The sequence below is a fragment of the Oncorhynchus keta genome, chromosome 23 (assembly GCF_023373465.1).
Source record: "Oncorhynchus keta strain PuntledgeMale-10-30-2019 chromosome 23, Oket_V2, whole genome shotgun sequence".
Classification (NCBI taxonomy): domain Eukaryota; kingdom Metazoa; phylum Chordata; class Actinopteri; order Salmoniformes; family Salmonidae; genus Oncorhynchus; species Oncorhynchus keta.
Genome location: NC_068443.1, coordinates 7,387,906 through 7,411,134, shown reverse-complemented (window position 1 = coordinate 7,411,134; position 23,229 = coordinate 7,387,906). Strand labels below are relative to the sequence as shown.

General features: G+C 45.8%; 1 protein-coding gene across 2 annotated transcripts in view; it reads right to left on the bottom strand.

Moving 5' to 3' along the window:
* Window positions 1-23,229, bottom strand: part of LOC118401753 (unconventional myosin-IXb-like) — a 101,185-nt gene that overhangs the window by 77,146 nt on the left and 810 nt on the right. For both annotated transcript variants that reach the window (XM_052476086.1, XM_052476085.1), the window contains exon 2: window positions 20,454-21,315. In XM_052476086.1, the coding sequence (XP_052332046.1) occupies window positions 20,454-21,308 (855 nt within the window). In that variant the 5' untranslated portion in view covers window positions 21,309-21,315. The remainder of the gene's footprint in view (window positions 1-20,453; window positions 21,316-23,229) is intronic.

Here is a 23,229-nt window from a genome sequence, read left to right as displayed (position 1 = left end):
ATCACCCTGTCGCTGGCCGCCTTTGGGGAGGGTGTATAGTGTGAAAGGCCGAAACACCCTAGGAACCAAAAGTACACTACTGACGATGCGCTCCCCAAATTTCACCACGCTCACTGTTCATTAACTCTTGGAAGTGCTTGCACAAAGGATAGTAACATCTCATCCTGTGTTCTTGGAATCTGGGAGGGATCTTATGACAAGCCACAGAACGTCTGAAGTGTTGACACCATCATGACATTCTGAGAAGGACTGATTTCAGGATTACATGCACACAGTCAGAGTCAATAGCCTGATTGATAACAGCGTTGTGTAGTCAGTCATATTGTAGGAAACGCACCAGTGACTGAGAACGAAACTAGAACTCAGCTTCAGACACCCACACACCACTTGTGCTCTGTTTTTCTCTGGTTAATAGATACATTAAAGACAACACAATGATCGACTAATAACATGACACAGTTGAGTGACCAAACCAGGGTCGTTTTTAGGACAGAGGTTTGAGCCAGCGGTCGGACTTTAACAGTGAGCAGGTATACGATGTAGCTTTTTCTTGCCCAGAGTGAGCCTTTTAATTTGCAGTGAGGAAAAAGCGGTCGAAACCTTGTTCAAAATGAAAACCCATGTTCGATAAGGGCCTGTTAACCCGGCAGACGATCTGTTCCCCATCTGTCCAACCCGCAGAGACTTCTTAAACCAATTCCCATCATGCATCAGCCAATGAGAACAAGCCAATTCACATCCTGTTCAATTATCAATCACAAGGCATGAAATACCAGTTCAAAGAAACAAAGATCCATCCAAAACCACTCGTTTATATAATTTAGTGTTACATAAAAAATGTTAGAACAATAACAAATGTTTAATTATGTCGTTATAATAAAGTTGTTAGCAACATGTGATAATGGTGGAAATCTGTTGCAGCTCAAGTCGACGACAAAACCCACAATGCAAAGCGATATGGGCTTCCTGGCTAGCGAGCTACACACAATAATACTAAAGTAAAAATCAGTAATATGAAGTAGCTAGAAAGCTGTAAAAATCGCCTAAACAAACTATCAGGAGTCTACAATCTCACCATTCGATGTGCCTCACAGAGTGGGGTCTGACATTTACAACGGTTACCATGCAATGCACCCTGGACTGAAGAGGCAGACAAATAAGAGAAATGTGTTAGGCCCTCTGTTAAATAAAAAACATTTCACGAGGTAGGAATATATAAACAAAATATGATCAATATTGAAATCTGACATTATCATTTTTATGCATTCTAAAAATCGTATTCCTATTAACTTCCAGTGTAGTGAGAGCGTTTTCGCAACGGTACTGTCACGAGCTGGCTCAAAGCCCGTAACAAAAGGGAGACAACGTCGAGATATGTAACAAAATATATATTTATGAAATAAAGCAAACTAAATACAACATACACCGGTGTGTGTAATCAGTAGTGTAAGTGAGTGTTTTGCATGAATGTGATTATTTAAAAACATATATATTTTACTAGGCAAGTCAGTTAAGAACAAATTCTTATTTTAAATGACGGCCTAGGAACAGTGGGTTAACTGCCTGTTCAAGGGCAGAACGACAGATTTTGTACCTTGTCAGCTCGGGTATTTGAACTTGCAACCTTTCGGTTACTAGTCCAATGCTCTAACCACTAGGCTACCCTGCCGCCCCGTTGAAAGGTGCCAAAGCAAACAACCAAAAAACCACCAAGAAACACAGCAAAATATGTAAAGGTGTCTGCATGGAGAGTCTCCTCCATGAATGGGGAAGTGGTGTATTTATCCTGGGACACACCTGAACCAGGTGTTTCCCATGTAGCTGACGACCCTCCCAACTCCGCCCACCTAATAAGGAAACAAGAACAAAGAGAGAATACGGCAGACGGAGGGGGAGGGTCGTCACACAACGTCATTCCGGACTCATTTCTTCCTGCTGGAACAGCAATAGCTCAGATACACATAACATGAACAGCAATAGCTCAGATACACATAACATGAAATGACCCTGGGAAGAAAAAAAAAAAAAAAAAAAAAATTATATATATATATATATATAGATTTAAATTAAATAAATACATCGGTAGAACATCAATCAGAGATGCACAAAAACCATATTTAAAAAAAAAAAACATTAAAAATTGGGTGAATCTCTACTTTAATAAAATTATACGTATTCTCCTAGCACACACTTCAATACTTTAGAGCAGGGTTCTCCAACTGGCGGCCTGCGGGCTGAATTCGGCATGCGGGTGGTATTATTTGGCGGACATTTTTTTTATTGGTGGACATAAAAGACTGTAAAAACACCAGATCAGCTCCAAGTGATTTACATTTTGGAAATCTGTTCCAAAGTATTCCCATGCATATTAGGAGAGATGTATATGTTCGTATAAGAAATAATATCCTATAAGAAAGAGCCCTGTCATTTCAAACCTAAGTCCTCTAGCTTCACAATGAGATGGGGTGCAGGCCAGGCAGCAGGCTGTTAGCCAGCCTGCCAGTTTAGTGGAGTCTGCCCCTAGCACAGCCAGTGTAGATAGCTCAGTTTTCCACCATTGAGACCATGTCTGTGCCTCGATCTAGGTTGGGCAAAACTAAACATGGTGGTGTTCGCCTTAGCAATCTCTGTGGAAGAGATTGTGATAATATCTCACATATTGCAAAAATAGGGTTATTTAGAACCCTCACTTCTAAGGAAGTCAACGAACAAATCACTGATCATAATCTTGATGTGATTGAACTGAAACATGGTGTAAGCCTGATGAATTTACTGAGGTATAAGTATGCCTCTCCTCCAGATGTGTACAAACTCAGTATGCAGTCCAACCTGCCTCACAACCAAAGACCACGTGTAACCATGCAAGCCCAGGACCTCCACATCCGGCTTCTTCACCTGCGGGATCGTCTGATACCAGCCACCCAGACAGCTGTTGAAACAGAGAACACTTTCTGCCTATAATAAAGCCCTTTTGTGGGGAAAAATCTATTGTGACTGGCTGGGTCCTGGCTCCCCAGTGGATGGGCCTGGCTCCCCAGTGGATGGGCCTGGCTCCCCAGTGGATGGGCCTGGCTCCCCAGTGGATGGGCCTGGCTCCCCAGTGAATGGGCCTGGCTCCCCAGTGGATGGGCCTGGCTCCCCAGTGGATGGGCCTGGCTCCCCAGTGGATGGGTCTGGCTCCCCAGTGGATGGGCCTGGCTCCCCAGTGGATGGGCCTATGCCCACCCAGGCTCACCCATGTGAAATCCATAGATTAGGGCCTCATGAATATTTAAATTGACTGATTTCCTTACAGTATATATACTGTAACTGTATATATACTGTAACTCAGAAATTCTTGCATGTTGTGGTGATATTTTTGTTCAGTATACATAAACTCAGCAAAAAAAAAAAGTCCTCTCACTGTCAACTGTGTTTATTTTCAGCAAACTTAACATGTGTAAATATTTGTATGACCATAACAGGGGGGGGTCAAAATCAAAAGTAACAGTCAGTATCTGGTGTGGCCACCTGTCTTGCACAGAACGAGCAGTATGGCTGGTGGCATTGCCATGCTGGAGGGTCATGTCAGGATGAGCCTGCAGGGAGGGTACCACATGAGGGAGGAGGATGTCTTTCCTGTAACACACAGCGTTGAGATTGCCTGCAATGACAACAAGCGCAGTCCGATGATGCTGTGACACATGGCCCCAGACCATGACGGACCCTCCACCTCCAAATCGATCCCCCTCCAGAGTACAGGCCTCGGTGGAGCGCTCATTCCATCGACAATAAACGTGAATCCGACCATCACCCCTGGTGAGACAAAACCGCAACTCGTCAGTGAAGAGCACTTTTTGCCAGTCCTGTCTGGTCCAGCGACGGTGGGTTTGTGCCCATAGGCGACGTTGTTGTCAGTGATGTCTGGTGAGGACTTGCCTTACAACAGGCCTTCAAGCCCTCAGTCCAGCATCTCTCAGCCTATTTTTGATAGTCTGAGCACTGGAGGGATTGTGCGTTCCTGCTGTAACTCGGGCAGTTGTTGTGCCATCCTGTACCTGTCCCGCAGGTGTGATGTTCTGATGTACCAACCCTGTACAGATGTTGTTACACGTGGTCTGCCACTGCGAGGACGATCAGCTGTCTGTCCCGTCTCCCTGTAGCGCTGTCTTAGACATCTCACAGTACGGACATTGCAATGTATTTCCCTGGCCACATCTGCAGTCCTCATGCCTCCTTGCAGCATGCCTAAGGCACGTTTACGCAGTTGAGCAGGGACCCTGGGCATCTTTCTTTTGGTGTTTTTCAGAGTCAGTAGAAAGGCCTCTTTAGTGTCCTAAGTTTTCATAACTGTGACCTTAAATGCCTACCGTCTGTAAACTGTTAGTGTCTTAGCGCTTGTTCCACAGGTACATGTAGATTAAATGTTTATAGTTCATTGAACAAGCATGGGAAACAGTGTTAAAAACCTTTACAATGAAGAGCTATGAAGTTATTTGGATTTTTACAAATTATCTTTGAAAAGAGGGACATTTGTAAGTCCCTTCTGGGAGTTTGTGAGTCCCTTCTGGGAATATACTACTTCCATATACCCTGTACTGTTACAGGCTTTGGTTTTTCCATTTATATTGGGAGGTTGGACATTAGGTGCACTGATTGGTGTAACTTCATTAGAAAGTATGTGTTACACCTGTGCTGGCTTGTCATCTCGTTAGTCGGAAGGCATTTCACCTGTGCTGGCTTGTCATCTCGTTAGTCGGAAGGCATTTCACCTGTGCTGGCTTGTCATCTCGTTAGTCGGAAGACATTTTACCTGTGCTGGTGTTACGTTCCCCAGCAAGGAACCAAAACAAAAGAGGAAACTAACAAAGAGTTACTCACTACAACCACATCAAAACAGGTGGGGTTTTAGGAGGGGTTCTGAAAGACACTCTTGGGGGTGTCCACTGAAAGTTGATTAGTAATAACAACTAGGCTGCAGTCCAAACACTTAAAAAAGACACACCCTATCCCCTCAAATGAAGTAGACACATCATGACTTCGGACGAGTATAAACTTGCAGGGTGAGGGAGGACAGAATTACTTGTAAACGGACTGCTCAGAAATTCATCACTCGTTCATCCCGCGATGATTGTGTTTTCAGCCACCGGTAGCTTGTGGATGCTTTATATGCACTACTGTCAATTATGTTTGCATGTCTACTTATTAACTATAAAATTATTAATATAGGCCTACTGTATGATAGCTAGCAAATTAAATTAGCTAACATCAGCCTGCCCAGCTGGAACTTAACATTAGCCTGCCTAGCTGGAACTTAACATTAGCCTGCCCAGCTGGAACTTAACATTAGCCTGCCCAGCTGGAACTTAACATTAGCCTGCCCAGCTGGAACTTAACATTCGCCTGCCCAGCTGGAACTTAACATTAGCCTGCCCAGCTGGAACTTAACATTAGCCTGCCCAGCTGGAACTTAACATTAGCCTGCCCAGCTGGAACTTAACATTAGCCTGCCCAGCTGGAACTTAACATTAGCCTGCCCAGCTGGAACTTAACATTAGCCTGCCCAGCTGGAACTTAACATTAGCCTGCCCAGCTGGAACTTAACATTAGCCTGCCTAGCTGGAACCTATGAAGTAAAATGTTTTATTTTTTTTAATTTCCAGAAGATAACCAAACAAAAACATCACATTTATGAGACGTGTTTGTGCCGTCATGTGCATTAGTAGCACAATTTCTAACCTTTTTACATTTGTTTTTACATACACTTGTATGTTGACTTCTCCCTTGTTTTAAAGTTTTGGTGGATTTTTCTTAGCGGATGTACAATCGTCACAAGTTGAATTATGGGGAGTTTCAGGCCCCGGAGTGAACATAATTGTACACTCGCAAACTCGTCTAAAAAGGGGTCTTATGTTGCAAACTTCACTTGCTCGGCTAGTCATTTGGACTGCCCTCCAAGACGGTGACGGGGATTCCCCTAAGGGCATAAGGCGAGGGTAAGTGGACAAGGGTGTGTCTTTTATGAGATTGAATTGCAGCCTGGGACTTAAGGACACCCACCATGAGCGCACACAAAATTTGCCCAAAAAGAGGCAAACCAAATTTAAAAAGACAGGAAGTAAACCAAAAGGTTCAGCAAACAAAAACAGGGAAGAACAGATTTTTTTTTAAAATGTATTTAACAAACAAACATGCTTTATCAAATAGGGCGCCCCAACTAAAGGTGTTAACCCTCCACATCAAGACAACTGGAACATTGGGCCAACCAACCTTCTGACTAATGAGTTGGCAATCAGCAGAGGTGTAACACCTACTGTCTAACAGGGTGACGCCCAACCTCAAAATATAAATGGAAAAAATGAATTATGTAGCAGTACCTTGAACTAACCATGTGCTTTAACACACCCACTGTTTGACAGTCAAATCTCCATCAGGAGGCGAACAGATAACCCCCTTCAGTAAACAAGGAAATACAACATAATCCTGATCGACATCTATGATTAGAAGAGTAACATTTCCTGGGCGATCCACGAGGTTTTGCGCTGACAAATCAATTGCCGCAATTCAACCACAAACTCTCATTCATGATACTTTCTCCATAGTGCAGTAAACAGCATGTTATCTTCTCCTCTCCATAGTGCAGTAAACACCATGTCATCTTCATCTTTCAAATATTTCAAACGCGACTTCTACTTTCCACCAATAAATGTGGCAGAGAGGCAGATAGATCGAGAGAAATAAGAGACAGAGAGAGGGGGTGAGCGTGTGTTCGAGAGAGAGGGTGAGCGTGTGTGTGAGAGAGAGAGAGAGAGAGAGAGGGAGAGGGTGAGCGTGAGGAGGGAGGGAGGGAGAGAGAGGGTGAGCGTGTGTGAGGGAGGGAGAGAGAGAGAGGGTGAGCGTGTGTGAGGGAGGGAGAGAGAGAGAGGGTGAGCGTGTGTGAGGGAGGGAGAGAGAGGGTGAGCGTGTGTGAGGGAGGGAGAGAGAGGGTGAGCGTGTGTGAGGGAGGGAGAGAGAGGGTGAGCGTGTGTGAGGGAGGGAGAGAGAGGGAGAGAGAGGGTGAGCGTGTGTGAGAGAGGGTGAGCGTGTGTGACGGAGGGAGAGAGAGGGTGAGCGTGTGTGAGGGAGAGAGAGGGTGAGAGGGTGAGCGTGTGTGTGAGAGAGAGGGTGAGCGTGTGTGTGAGAGAGAGATTAAAGAGATTAAACACACACACACACACATTGTACTAGAATTTACTTGTTCAATGAATAGGAATATTTATATATGTATATGCAACAGAAAGAATGTTAGTTGTTAACCTGTTTATCTCACCCTTAACAACTTATTAGACTGAGATGGCCGCCTCGCTTCGCGTTCCTAGGAAACTATGCAGTTTTTTGTTTTTTTACGTGTTATTTCTTACATTAGTACCCCAGGTCATCTTAGGTTTCATTACATACAGTCGAGAAGAACTACTGAATATAAGATCAGCGTCAACTCACCATCAGTACGACCAAGAATATGTTTTCCGCGACGCGGATCCTGTGTTCTGCCTTACAAACAGGACAACGGAATGGATCGCATGCAGCGACCCAAGGAAACGACTCCGAAAAAGAGGCGGTGTTCTGGTCAGACTCCGAAAAAGGGCACATCGCGCACCACTCCCCAGCATTCTTCTTGCCAATGTCCAGTCTCTTGACAACAAGGTTGACGAAATCCGAGCAAGGGTGGCATTGTGGTTCTTCTGTAGCTCAGTTGGTAGAGCATGGCGCTTGTAACGTCAGGGTAGTGGGTTCGATTCCCGGGACCACCCATACGTAGAATGTATGCACACATGACTAAGTCGCTTTGGATAAAAGCGTCTGCTAAATGGCATATATTATTCCAGAGGGACATCAGAGACTGCAACGTTCTCTGCTTCACGGAAACATGGCTTACTGGGAAGACGTTACCATCTCCACGCATAACGCCGACAGAAACAAACATCTTTCTGGTAAGAAGAGTGGCGGGGACGTATGCCTCATGACTAACGAGACATGGTGTGGTGAAGGAAACATACAGGAACTCAAATCCTTCTGTTCACCCGATTTAGAATTCCTCACAATCAAATGTAGGCCGCATTATCTTCCAAGAGAATTCTCTTCGATTATAATCACAGCCGTATATATCCCCCCCCCAAGCAGACACATCGATGGCTCTGAACGAACTTTATTTAACTCTTTGCAAACTGGAAACCATTTATCCGGAGGCTGCATTCATTGTAGCTGGGGATTTTAACAAAGCTAATCTGAAAACAAGACTCCCTAAATTTTATCAGCATATCGATTGCGCAACCAGGGGTGGTAAAACCTTGGATCATTGTTACTCTAACTTCCGCGACGCATATAAGGCCCTGCCCCGCTCCCCTTTCGGAAAAGCTGACCACGACTCCATTTTGCTGATCCCTGCCTACAGGCAGAAACTAAAACAAGAGGCTCCCACGCTGAGGTCTGTCCAACGCTGGTCAGACCAAGCTGACTCCACACTCCAAGACTGCTTCCATCACGTGGACTGGGACATGTTTCATATTGCGTCAGATGAAAATATTGACGAATACGCTGATTCGGTGTGCGAGTTCATTAGAACGTGCGTCGAAGATGACGTTCCCATAGCAACGATTAAAAAAAAAAACAAACCAGAAACCGTGGATTGATGGCAGCATTCGCGTGAAACTGAAAGCGCGAACCACTGCTTTTAATCAGGGCAAGGTGTCTGGTAACATGACCGAATACAAACAGTGCAGCTATTCCCTCCGCAAGGCTATTAAACAAGCTAAGCGTCAGAACAGAGACAAAGTGGAATCTCAATTCAATGGCTCAGACACAAGAGGCATGTGGCAGGGTCTACAGTCAATCACGGACTACAAGAAGAAACCCAGCCCAGTCACGGACCAGGATGTCTTGCTCCCAGGCAGGCTAAATAACTGTTTTGCCCGCTTTGAGGACAATACAGTGCCACTGACACGGCCTGCAACGAAAACATGCGGTCTCTCCTTCACTGCAGCCGAGGTGAGTAAGACATTTAAACGTGTTAACCCTCGCAAGGCTGCAGGCCCAGACGGCATCCCCAGCCGCGCCCTCAGAGCATGCGCAGACCAGCTGGCCGGTGTGTTTACGGACATATTCAATCAATCCCTATACCAGTCTGCTGTTCCCACATGCTTCAAGAGGGCCACCATTGTTCCTGTTCCCAAGAAAGCTAAGGTAACTGAGCTAAACGACTACCGCCCGTAGCACTCACTTCCGTCATCATGAAGTGCTTTGAGAGACTAGTCAAGGACCATATCACCTCCACCCTACCTGTCACCCTAGACCCACTCCAATTTGCTTACCGCCCAAATAGGTCCACAGACGATGCAATCTCAACCACACTGCACACTGCCCTAACCCACCTGGACAAGAGGAATACCTATGTGAGAATGCTGTTCATCGACTACAGCTCGGCATTCAACACCATAGTACCCTCCAAGCTCGTCATCAAGCTCGAGACCCTGGGTCTCGACCCCGCCCTGTGCAACTGGGTACTGGACTTCCTGACGGGCCGCCCCCAGGTGGTGAGGGTAGGCAACAACATCTCCTCCCCGCTGATCCTCAACACGGGGGCCCCACAAGGGTGCGTTCTGAGCCCTCTCCTGTACTCCCTGTTCACCCACGACTGCGTGGCCACGCACGCCTCCAACTCAATCATCAAGTTTGCGGACGACACAACAGTGGTAGGCTTGATTACCAACAACGACGAGACGGCCTACAGGGAGGAGGTGAGGGCCCTCGGAGTGTGGTGTCAGGAAAATAACCTCACACTCAACGTCAACAAAACTAAGGAGATGATTGTGGACTTCAGGAAACAGCAGAGGGAACACCCCCCTATCCACATCGATGGAACAGTAGTGGAGAGGGTAGCAAGTTTTAAGTTCCGCGGCAGCGTAGCCTAGTGGTTAGAGCGTTGGACTAGTAACCGCAAGGTTGCGAGTTCAAACCCCCGAGCTGACATGGTACAAATCTGTCGTTCTGCCCCTGAACAGGCAGTTAACCCACTGTTCCCAGGCCGTCATTGAAAATAAGAATATGTTCTTAACTGACTTGCCTGGTTAAATAAAGGTTAAAAAAAAAAATAAAAAAAAAATACACATCACAGACAAACTGAATTGGTCCACTCACACTGACAGCGTCGTGAAGAAGGCGCAGCAGCGCCTCTTCAACCTCAGGAGGCTGAAGAAATTCGGCTTGTCACCAAAAGCACTCAAACTTCTACAGATGCACAATCGAGAGCATCCTGGCGGGCTGTATCACCGCATGGTACGGCAACTGCTCCGCCCTCAACCGTAAGGCTCTCCAGAGGGTAGTGAGGTCTGCACAACGCATCACCGGGGGCAAACTACCTGCCCTCCAGGACACCTACACCACCCGATGTTACAGGAAGGCCATAAAGATCATCAAGGACATCAACCACCCGAACCACTGCCTGTTCACCCCGCTATCATCCAGAAGGTGAGGTCAGTACAGGTGCATCAAAGCTGGGACCGAGAGACTGAAAAACAGCTTCTATCTCAAGGCCATCAGACTGTTAAACAGCCACCACTAACATTGAGTGGCTGCTGCCAACACACTGTCATTGACACTGACCCAACTCCAGCCACTTTAATAATGGGAATTGATGGGAAATGATGTAAATATATCACTAGCCACTTTAAACAATGCTACCTTATATAATGTTACTTACCCTACATTATTCATCTCATATGCATACGTATATACTGTACTCTACATCATCGACTGCATCCTTATGTAATACATGTATCACTAGCCACTTTAACTATGCCACTTTGTTTACTTTGTCTACATACTGATCTCATATGTATATACTGTACTCGATACCATCTACTGTATGCTGCTCTGTACCATCACTCATTCATATATCCTTATGTACATATTCCTTATCCCCTTACACTGTGTATAAGACAGTAGTTTTGGAATTGTTAGTTAGATTACTTGTTGGTTATCACTGCATTGTCGGAACTAGAAGCACAAGCATTTCGCTACACTCGCATTAACATCTGCTAACCATGTGTATGTGACAAATAAAATTCGATTTGATTTGATTTAGTTACTGTATTTCTGACTGCTATTCTTTCTTTTTGCAACATGAAATCACTATCAGGCCTAAACCCTATACTCATCAACCTTTGGACTGAAGAGTTTAGCACTGGAGTTCAACACACATCTTAAAGATGATGACGTCATTCTGCAGGAGACATGGTGTAAGGCTGACGTTGTCACTCACTGCCCCACAGGCTCCAGAGAGGTCACTGCCCCACAGGCTCCAGAGAGGTCACTGCCCCACAGGCTCCAGAGGTCACTGCCCCACAGGCTCCAGAGAGGTCACTGTCCCACAGGCTCCAGAGAGGTCACTGTCCCACAGGCTACAGAGAGGTCACTGCCCCACAGGCTCCAGAGAGGTCACTGTCCCACAGGCTCCAGAGAGGTCACTGCCCCACAGGCTCCAGAGAGGTCACTGCCCCACAGGCTCCAGAGAGGTCACTGCCCCACAGGCTACAGAGAGGTCACTGCCCCACAGGCTACAGAGAGGTCACTGCCCCACAGGCTACAGAGAGGTCACTGCCCCACAGGCTACAGAGAGGTCACTGTCCCACAGGCTACAGAGAGGTCACTGTCCCACAGGCTACAGAGAGGTCACTGTCCCACAGGCTCCAGAGAGGTCACTGCCGCACAGGCTACAGAGAGGTCACTGCCCCACAGGCTACAGAGAGGTCACTGCCCCACAGGCTACAGAGAGGTCACTGTCCCACAGGCTCCAGAGAGGTCACTGTCCCACAGGCTCCAGAGAGGTCACTGCCGCACAGGCTACAGAGAGGTCACTGCCCCACAGGCTACAGAGAGGTCACTGCCCCACAGGCTACAGAGAGGTCACTGCCGCACAGGCTACAGAGAGATCACTGCCCCACAGGCTACAGAGAGGTCACTGCCCCACAGGCTACAGAGAGGTCACTGCCCCACAGGCTACAGAGAGGTCACTGCCGCACAGGCTACAGAGAGGTCACTGCCGCACAGGCTACAGAGAGATCACTGCCCCACAGGCTACAGAGAGGTCACTGCCGCACAGGCTACAGAGAGATCACTGCCCCACAGGCTACAGAGAGGTCACTGCCGCACAGGCTACAGAGAGGTCACTGCCGCACAGGCTACAGAGAGGTCACTGCCGCACAGGCTACAGAGAGGTCACTGCCCCACAGGCTACAGAGAGGTCACTGCCCCACAGGCTACAGAGAGGTCACTGTCCCACAGGCTCCAGAGAGGTAATTGTGCCATCACAGAAACACAGCTTTGTCAATAGAGGCAGAGACTCTGGAGGACTGATCATTTGGTACAAATCCGAACTACAACATCTAATTGATCCCCACAAAATTGGCAAATATCACATTTGGTTAAAACTGAAAAAAGAACTTGTATTGGCAGAAAAAGATGTGGTCCTTTGCGCGATATATATCCCCCCCTCAGAATCTCCATATTACTCAGAGAAGATCTCACAGACATTGACCCTTTCTCTCTCAGCTCATTCACTGTCAAGCCACTAACACCTCTGTCTGATCACAGCCAAATTACGTTGTTCCTCAAAAGAACAGACATGGAAACCACCACACATTCACAGCCCAGTAAGCTGTACAACATCAGACATTCACAGCCCAGTGAGCTGTACAACATCAGACATTCACAGCCCAGTCAGCTGTACAACATCAGAAATTCACACAGATGGGCCCAAAACAGCACAGAAGAATACCAGAAAGCAACCAGTAACCAAAATATCCAAACACTCTCAGATAACTTTCTGGAGACCACATTCACTCACAGTAAAGAAGGCATCAATCTGGCAGAACAAAACATCAACTATATAATTCAGGCAAACGGCAAAAGATACACAATTGAAATGGATAAAAAACAAAACAAAAAAGACCACAGATGACAACTGGTTTGATGCAGATTGTAAAATTATAAAAAGGCATAAACTTGGAACACTTTCCAACCAAAAGCACAGAGACCCAAATAATGGTGAACTACACCTTCATTACTTTAAAACTCTATAAAAACGTGAACCAAACAGACTTTAAAACTCTATAAAAACTCTATAAAAACGTAACACTCAGAACCATAAAGCACAGAGACCCAAATAATGGTGAACTACACCTTAATTACTGTGAGACTTTAAAACTCTATAAAACGTAACACTCAGAACCAAACAGCACAGAGACCCAAATAATGGTGAACTACACCTTCATTACTGTGAGACTTTAAAACTCTATAAACGTAACACTCAGAACCAAAACAGCACAGTACAACAGGAAGCAGCTGACACTAACTGAGGAGTCCATAAACACACACAACTTCTGGCAAAATTGTAAAAAACGTTAAAAAAAAATCTAAACAAGAGGAATTAGTGATACAAAATGGTGACATATGGACAACCCATTTTAAAACGCTCTACAACACTGTTCAAATTTACACAAACGCAGAAACAACGCCAAATTCATGAGCAGTTCAACGGGTTAGAAAAAGCTATAAAATGACAATCAAAATCCACTGCACTCCCCAATTACTGACCAGGAGCTCAATAAGAAATCTCAAGCTCTCAAATTTAAAAAAGGCATGTGGACATGATGGCATCCTAAATGAGATGCTCAAATTCACTAGTGCAAAATTTCAATTGGCTATATTAAAACTGTTTAATTTGATCCTGAGTGTAGGTTAATTCCCTGACATCTGGGACCCCAATCTTTAAGAACAGAGACAAATTTGACCCTAATAATTACAGAGGCATTTGTGTGAACAGTAACATGGGGAAGGTTTTCTGTAGTATTATAAATGTAAGAGTTCTAATCTTCCTTAATAAACACAATGTCTTGAGTAAAAGCCAAATAAGATTTATACCAAAACATCGCACAACTGATCATATTTACACCCTGCACACCCTGATAGATAAACATGTCCAACAAACTAATACCAAAATATACGCTTGCTTTAATCGACTTCCAAAAAGTATTTGGTTATTTGGCATACAGGACTGTTCTACAAGGTTATTGAAAGTGGTGTAGGGGGTAAAACATATGACATAATTAAATCAATGTATACTGGCAATACGTGCAGCATTAAAATTGGTAAGAAAATAACAGAATTCTTTAACCAGGTGCGGGGCCTTCGCCAGGGTTGCAATCTGAGCCCTGCACTCTTCAATATCTACATTAATGAATTGGCCACTATTCTAGATAAATCCTCAGCCCCTGGTGTTAGTCTCCACAATTCAGAGGTTAAATGCCTACTCTTTGCAGATGACCTATGCCTGCTGTCACCCACAGCACATGGCCTACAGCAGAGCCTGGACCTGCTAGAGCAGTACTGCTAGACCTGGGCCCTGGCAGTAGACCCCAAAAATACTAAAATAATGATTTTCCAGAGAAGATCCAGATCTCAGGGAATTAGACCAAAATTCTCAATTGGTACAAAATATATAGAGCACTGTACACACTACAATTACTTAGGTTTAAAAATAAGCTCAACTGGACACCTTAATGAGGCAGTGAATGAACTGAGAGAGAAAGAACGCAGGGCATTCTACGCCATTAAAAAGCTCATTCAAATTGAAATACCTATTAACATTTGGCTGAAATTAATTGAATGTGTCACTGAACCAATTGCACTTTATGGCAGAGAGGTGTGGGATCCACTTGCAAAACAAGATTTCATCAAATGGGACAAATACCCCATTGAAACCCTGCATGCATGTTCTGTAAGAGTCTCCTACATGTCCAGAGGAAAACTACAAACAATGCTTGCAGGGCAGAATTAGGCCAATATCCACTAATAATAAAAACTCAAAAAAGAGAAATTAAGTTTTGGAAACATCTAAAATACAGTGACCCCCTCTCATATCATTACCAAGCCCTGCAACCCGAGAAAAGAAAAGAGTCCCCTCATCCAGCTGGTCCTGGGGCTGAGTTCACAAACCTGTTCTACTCAGGACCAGAACATCCAATCAATCAGGAGAAACCAAATTACAACACAGTCAAAACAAAACTATATTGCTTATTGGGAAACACAAACACAAGCACAAAGCAGAATGCAGTGCAAAACCTTAGAAAAACCTTGACAAAGTACAGCCTCAGTGAGCACAGCCTTGCCATTGAGAAGGGTAGACACAGGAAAACCTGGCTCCCTGTAGAGGAAAGGCTGTGCTACCATTGCACAACAGCAGAACCTGAGACGGAGCTGCATTTCCTGACAAAATGTCAAAAATATAAAACAATTAGAGAGTGTAATTTCCCCATGTTTGAAACCCTGATTCAAGGTTTCAAAGACCTCTCTAATGAGAGAGAGAGAGAGAGAGAGAGAGAGAGAGAGAGAGAGAGAGACAGGGTGAACGTGTGTGTGAGAGAGACAGAGAGAGAGAGACAGGGTGAACGTGTGTGTGTGAGAGAGAGAGAGATACAGGGTGAACGTGTGTGTGTGAGAGAGAGAGAGAGACAGGGTGAACGTGTGTGTGAGCGAGAGAGAGAGACAGGGTGTGTGTGTGTGAGCGAGAGAGAGAGACAGGGTGTGTGTGTGTGTGTGTGTGTGTGTGTGTGTGTGTGTGTGTGTGAGGGTGTGTGTGTGTGTGTGTGTGAGTGAGAGAGAGAGAGAGAGACAGGGTGAACGTGTGTGAGTGAGAGAGAGAGAGAGAGAGAGAGACAGGGTGAACGTGTGTGAGTGAGAGAGAGAGAGAGAGAGAGAGAGAGAGAGAGAGAGAGAGAGTGTAATTAGAGAGAGTTTTTGTATATATGGTAAGCAGGAATTGTCAGGCAGGCGTAAAAGCGTCGCCTTGTTAACATCAACAAGCCATTTCCCTTGAAAACCAGAACATCTTGTCTCTGCCCAGTCCAACAACCAGATGTTCCTGTTTCCAGGGGAAACAGCTTTTGGATGTTAGCAAGGTGACGCTCCATCTCAACTCCTCCACATTTACTAGATTGGTTGAACAGTGCAGAAGAGGCCTACGTCTCCTAACCATGTGAAGAGTGTAGTTTTTTGCTCTCAGATAGAGAGAAGGGGGGTCTAGTTCTCCGCCATCATAGCGTTACCTCTCATCATGGGGAGTCCATCAGGACACCAGAGGTTCGTCCAAAACACTGCAGAGAATCTAGTACTGTATACATAAAAACATCTTAAGAGTAGGATTTCTGATCTAGGATCTATTTAGATCATAATGAATAAGATTACTTGGGACAGGAGGCGGGGCCTGATCCTAGATCAGCACTTCATGAATACGGGACCTTGATGCTTTCTCAGTGCAGACGTCAGAGCAATGAGAAAATGGTAAAAGTGTTTAATATCAGTTGTTTTAATCAACGGTCATCCTCATTAATGAGTGGACATTGTGCATACAGTGATCCAGTGTCATGTGATTATGGATAATGTAATGCAACTGGCTAATTAGACCCGGAGAGAGTAGAGACAAAAAAGGCACCAACTGAAAACATTAAACAGTACCGAGGTTCCTGTAGTAACTACCTCGTGTGCTTCTGACTTCCTGAAGGTGGACAGGAAGTAGTACACAGGATATACGTGTACGTGTCCTTTAGTAAAGAAGTAATTAAAAACTTGATATAGTCTATGCTCCCCGTTATTCCTGAGCACTGTGAGAAGTGGGTGGCAGGTGGTTAGAGTGTAGAGGTGGCAGGGTAGCCTAGTGGTTAGAGTGTAGAGGTGGCAGGGTAGCCTAGTGGTTAGAGTGTAGAGGTGGCAGGGTAGCCTAGTGGTTAGAGTGTAGAGGCGGCAGGTAGCCTAGTGGTTAGAGTGTAGAGGCGGCAGGTAGCCTAGTGGTTAGAGTGTAGAGGCGGCAGGTAGCCTAGTGGTTAGAGCGTTGGACTAGTAACCGGAAGGTTGCAAGTTCAAATCCCCGAGCTGACAAGGTAAAAATCTGTCGCTCTGCCCCTGAACAAGGCAGTTAACCCATTGTTCCCAGGCCGTCATTGTAAATAAGAATTTGTTCTTAACGGACTTGCCTAGTTAAATAAAAAAAGGTACAATTTAAAAAATATATTTTTAAAACATCAACCTAATGTGACCCAAAAATCAAGGATCTGCTTGGATTTGCACCACTATCTCTGTAAGGTTACATTATATAGACAGTGGGTTAGGGTTGTTACGGTGACTGTCTTACCCGCCACACCGGCAGTCATGAGTCACAAAGGCAGTTAAACTTCATGTGACCGTTGAGTCACAGCAATTAGGCTTCTTCCAAGCTCTGATGCTGCTGATAGTTATTAGAAACCCACCAAAATTGCTAACTGCCTGGTACTCAGCACTCTATTGTCCCTGTCATCACTGACATTAATACAAATGTAACGGAACATCTAAATCAAGCACTTCATGAGAGCCCATGAGCTCATGTTGCACAACATTTCTATTGGCTACGCAATTGTGGGAGAAAATCACCACCTTCCGGAGACACCTGAAACCCCACCTCCTCAAGGAATACCTAGGATAGGGTAAGTAAGGGTAAGTAATCCTTCTCACCCCCTTCTCCCCCAAAAAAAAAGATTTAGATGTAGGTGGCTGTTCCACTGGATGCCATAAGGTGTATGCACCAATTTTGTAAGTCGCTCTGGATAAGAGCGTCTGCTAAATGACTTAAATGTAAATGTAAATGTAGAAAACAAAGTTTCGATGGCCTCTTAAAAAGAGGATCCCCATCAGCTTTCTATAGGCTAGGCCTACTATATGCATTTATCATCTCTGCTAATATTACACACATCGCTTATATTAACAACATTAGGAGTATAGCCTACCTGGCTGGCATGAAGATAAACCACAGGGAAAAGCACCCTCCATTCGCTATTTAAGTGCATAGATTACATGTAGCCTACTACCAGGCTATATTACATGGATTTATTCAACTTTTCTTTTTAGATGGCTTGTAGGTTGTGTGTGGAAGCCACAGGAGATGCTCAATGTGTTTATGTTAATTAATGGTCAACGTGAGACCGACAGTTATTTGCTTGACAATCACCGGCTGACTAAATTTCGTGACCGCCACAGTCCTAAGTGTGGTCAGTAGTTTCACTGTATGTTGTTGTTAACACCGTCCTCTCAGTTACACAGGAGGGAAATTCACTTCACACAGCTTACAACTATTTCCTGTGTCCTTTTTCCTTCCCACAGCACTTTAAAAATACTCTCGCAAATAATCAGAGACCTTCCCTTCTCCTGCAGCTATGCACGCCTCAGCGTCTGGCATTGACTGCCAACGGAGAATGAACGTCACATAACGACAGAGAGCGAGACAGAGAGAGACAGAGACACAGAGAGAGAGAGAAAACAGAGGACTGTTGTTTGGGTAAGAAACAGGAAAAAACCCTGAGAGAAACCTGTTGGACCTGTACACAGAGATAAAGGAAAGAATCTAGGGATCACAATGCACCTTGGGTAAGGGCGGGAACAGAGTGCTTCTTGGGAAGGAGTGCGGTGGGGTAGGACACAAGCATTTGCACTTGGTATTCCTCCACACCAGATGGAATGCAGGTTTGGCAGAGAATGTTTTGCTTTCTAACGCTGACAGCTGTATAGAAAACACAGTCTCAAAAGGCACTCTATGAAAAAAAGTAGTGAACTATTTAGGGAATAGGGTGCCGTTTGAGACGTAGTCGTAGTGTTTTTGTTTCTAGCTTTTCATTGACACATCCAGCTGCAAATAAATAAATATGAGGCCACACTTTCAGGTGCAAACAGTAGCTCTTCGTTCATGTGTATCTATGGCTTCCTCCTGCCTGCTCTAGAGATGCCTGGTTTACCACATAGCAGCTGAGTTCTCATCGGACAGTCTTTCACCCAAAGATAATCTCAAACTACTGCGGGTCTGGCCAGGGTCTCTTCTCTGGAGTCGAGATCAGTTACACTTCTCATGATGAAGTCTTATACTGCTTTATTAACATTCATAGCGCCTTATAGATGTGGTCATCGAGCATTATGAAACTATAAAAGTGTATCTTTATAAAGAAACTATATAAAACATTTTTTAAAGATTGTCAGACTTACTATCTCCTCGTAAAAAAAACAAACGTTTAACCCGGTAACCATGACAACCGCTCTAACATGGCTACTAGAGATAATATTCAGTCTTTCCAGGAGGCACCAGCAGCACAACAGGAAGTGAGGCGAAGAGATTTAAGCAACAACAAACAAAAAAGTCCACACATCAAACAAATGTTTTTTTTTTTTTACTTTAGTGCCGTAGCCTATAGCGGTCTACTCCCCCGCACAGCGAGCGTATTAACAGCTCCTGCATCAAAGGCCAGTTGGAAAGAGGAGGAGATGCAGAATGTTTCATAGACAGACTAAGCACTGTATAAGTGAGCAAAAACAACGGCGTATAATCATTAGTAAACACTCCCGCTATTAGGGAAGGATTATCATTAGTAAACACTCCCGCTATTAGGGAAGGATTATCATTAGTAAACACTCCCGCTATTAGGGAAGGATTATCATTAGTAAACACTCCCGCTATTAGGGAAGGATTATCATTAGTAAACACTCCCGCTATTAGGGAAGGATTATCATTAGTAAACACTCCCGCTATTAGGGAAGGATTATCATTAGTAAACACTCCCGCTATTAGGGAAGGATTATCATTAGTAAACACTCCCGCTATTAGGGAAGGATTATCATTAGTAAACACTCCCGCTATTAGGGAAGGATTATCATTAGTAAACACTCCCGCTATTAGGGAAGGATTATCATTAGTAAACACTCCCGCTATTAGGGAAGGATTATCATTAGTAAACACTCCCGCTATTAGGGAAGGATTATCATTAGTAAACACTCCCGCTATTAGGGAAGGATTATCGTTAGTAAACACTCCCGCTATTAGGGAAGGATTATCGTTAGTAAACACTCCCGCTATTAGGGAAGGATTATCATTAGTAAACACTCCCGCTATTAGGGAAGGATTATCATTAGTAAACACTCCCGCTATTAGGGAAGGATTATCATTAGTAAACACTCCCGCTATTAGGGAAGGATTATCATTAGTAAACACTCCCGCTATTAGGGAAGGATTATCGTTAGTAAACACTCCCGCTATTAGGGAAGGATTATCGTTAGTAAACACTCCCGCTATTAGGGAAGGATTATCGTTAGTAAACACTCCCGCTATTAGGGAAGGATTATCGTTAGTAAACACTCCCGCTATTAGGGAAGGATTATCGTTAGTAAACACTCCCGCTATTAGGGAAGGATTATCGTTAGTAAACACTCCCGCTATTAGGGAAGGATTATCATTAGTAAACACTCCCGCTATTAGGGAAGGATTATCGGCTTTTGACAGTTATTTTATTTTCATGACGATCTTCATCCATAACCGTCAGTTACACACACACTCACTCTCTCTCTCTCTCTCTCTCTGTCTATCCTCTTACCTCCAGGACAGGCCCTGCTCCTAATATGGTCCTCTCCACCCCACTGCTGTAGCCCTTCTGGCTCAACGCCGTCAGACAGTGAATCAGGAAGTTGGCGCTCTGGGTCTTCCCTGATCCGCTCTCCCCTGATATCACCACACACTGGTTCTCCTGCTTCTTCAGCATGGTGTGGAACGCCACGTCCGCCACTGCAAAGATGTGAGGGCTCAGTTTTCCCAGTGGCTGGTCGTTGTACATTTTGACATACTTCGGGTTATAGATGGGTAGGAACTTGAAGGGGTTAATGGCGACCAGGATGCCGCTGGCGTACGTGTAGATGTTGTGTTTGTAGAAGCGCTGGCGCAATGCGGCCAGGATAGTGTCCTCGGTCAAGGTGGAGAGGCTGCACAGGTCATCATATTCCTCTGATGAAGATACCTCACTACCGCCAGTCCCTGACCCCAGATCCCCTCCACTTCCTTGGGCTTGCAGGATGAAGTAGTAACCCTCCTCCTGGGGATGCTGGTTCTGGGCCCCTGGGGGCCACAGCAACACCCTCTCCATGGGAATCTCAGAGTGCCTTAGCATCCTCTCAGCCCCTCCATCCTGCCTGACCTCCAAGAGGGCGTAGTGTCGGGTCATGTCCAGGCCCAGCGTGGCCCCTGCGTTCTGGATAACCGTAGCGGCCGTGGCCAGAGGGCTGACCTGGAGGGTACAACATGCAGCGGTGTCCTGGGGCAGACGCGGGTAGATCTGGAGAAAGACGGTCTGCCGTTGCTGTAATTGATCCATGTCCAAGCTGGTTGTTCTCGTCACACCGTCAGACACACTCATCCTGCTGACCTGACACTGGCACTGCCCTCCTCCAATCAGCATGCATCCACTGGGCAGGAGAGAGCGAGAGAGACGAATGAGGGGGGGAAAGAGAGAGAGAGAAAGAGAGAGAGACGAATGAGGGGGGGGAAGGGAAAGAGAGAGAGAGACAAATGAGGGGGGGAAAGGGAAAGAGAGAGAGACGAATGAAGGGGGAAAAGGGAAAGAGAGAGAGAGAGACGAATGAGGGGGGAAAGAGAGAGAGAGAGACGAATGAGGGGGAAAAGGGAAAGAGAGAGAGAGAGAGACGAATGAGGGGGAAAGAGAGAGAGAGAGACGAATGAGGGGGGGAAAGGGAAAGAGAGAGAGAGACGAATGAGGGGGAAAGAGAGAGAGAGAGAGAGACGAATGAGGGGGGGAAAGGGAAAGAGAGAGAGAGAGAGAGAGAGAGAAATGAGGGGGGGAAAGGGAAAGAGAGAGAGAGAGAGACGAATGAAGGGGGAAAAGGGAAAGAGAGAGAGAGAGACAAATGAGGGGGGGAAAGGGAAAGAGAGAGAGACGAATGAAGGGGGAAAAGGGAAAGAGAGAGAGAGACAAATGAGGGGGGAAAGGGAAAGAGAGAGAGACGAATGAAGGGGGAAAAGGGAAAGAGAGAGAGACAGACGAATGAGGGGGAAAGAGAGAGAGAGAGACGAATGAGGGGGGAAAAGGGAAAGAGAGAGAGAGAGAGACGAATGAGGGGGAAAGAGAGAGAGAGAGACGAATGAGGGGGGGAAAGGGAAAGAGAGAGAGAGACGAATGAGGGGGGAAAGAGAGAGAGAGAGAGAGACGAATGAGGGGGAAAGGGAAAGAGAGAGAGACGAATGAAGGGGAAAAGGGAAAGAGAGAGAGAGAGACAAATGAGGGGGAAAGGGAAAGAGAGAGAGACGAATGAAGGGGGAAAAGGGAAAGAGAGAGAGACAGACGAATGAGGGGGGAAAGGGAAAGAGAGAGAGAGAGACGAATGAGGGGGGAAAGAGAGAGAGAGACGAATGAGGGGGGGAAAGGGAAAGAGAGAGAGAGAGAGACGAATGAGGGGGGGAGAGGGAAAGAGAGAGAGAGAGACGAATGAGAGGGGGAAAGGGAAAGAGAGAGAGAGACGAATGAGAGGGGGAAAGGGAGAGAGACGAATGAGAGGGGGAAAGGGAGAGAGAGAGAGACGAATGAGAGGGGGAAAGGGAAAGAGAGAGAGACGAATGAGAGGGGGAAAGGGAAAGACAGAGAGACGAATGAGGGGGAAAGGGAAAGAGAGAGACGAATGAGCGGGGGAAGAGAGAGAGAGAGAGACGAATGAGGGGGAAAGAAAAAGAGAGAGAGAGAGCGAGACGAATGAGGGGGGGAAAGGGAAAGAGAGAGACGAATGAGGGGGAAAGGGAAAGAGAGAGACGAATGAGGGGGGAAAGAGAGAGAGAGACGAATGAGGGGGAAAGAGAGAGAGAGACGAATGGGGGGGAAGAGAGAGACGAATGAGGGGGAAAGAAAAAGAGAGGGAGAGACGAATGAGGGGGAAAGAAAAAGAGAGAGACGAATGAGGGGGAAAGAGAAAGAGAGAGACGAATGAGGGGGAAAGAGAGAGAGAGACAAATGAGGGGGAATGAGAGAGAGACGAATGAGGGGGAATGAGAGAGAGACGAATGAGGGGGGGAAAGGGAAAGAGAGAGAGAGACGAATGAGGGGGAAAGGAAAGAGAGAGAGAGACGAATGAGGGGGAAAGGGAAAGAGAGAGACGAATGAGGGGGGAAAGGGAAAGAGAGAGACGAATGAGGGGGAAAGAGAGAGACGAATGAGGGGGAAAGAGAGAGACGAATGAGGGGGGAAAGAGAGAGACGAATGAGGGGGAAAGAGAGAGACGAATGAGGGGGAAAGGGAAAGAGAGAGACGAATGAGGGGGAAAGGGAAAGAGAGAGACGAATGAGGGGGGGAAAGGGAAAGAGAGAGACGAATG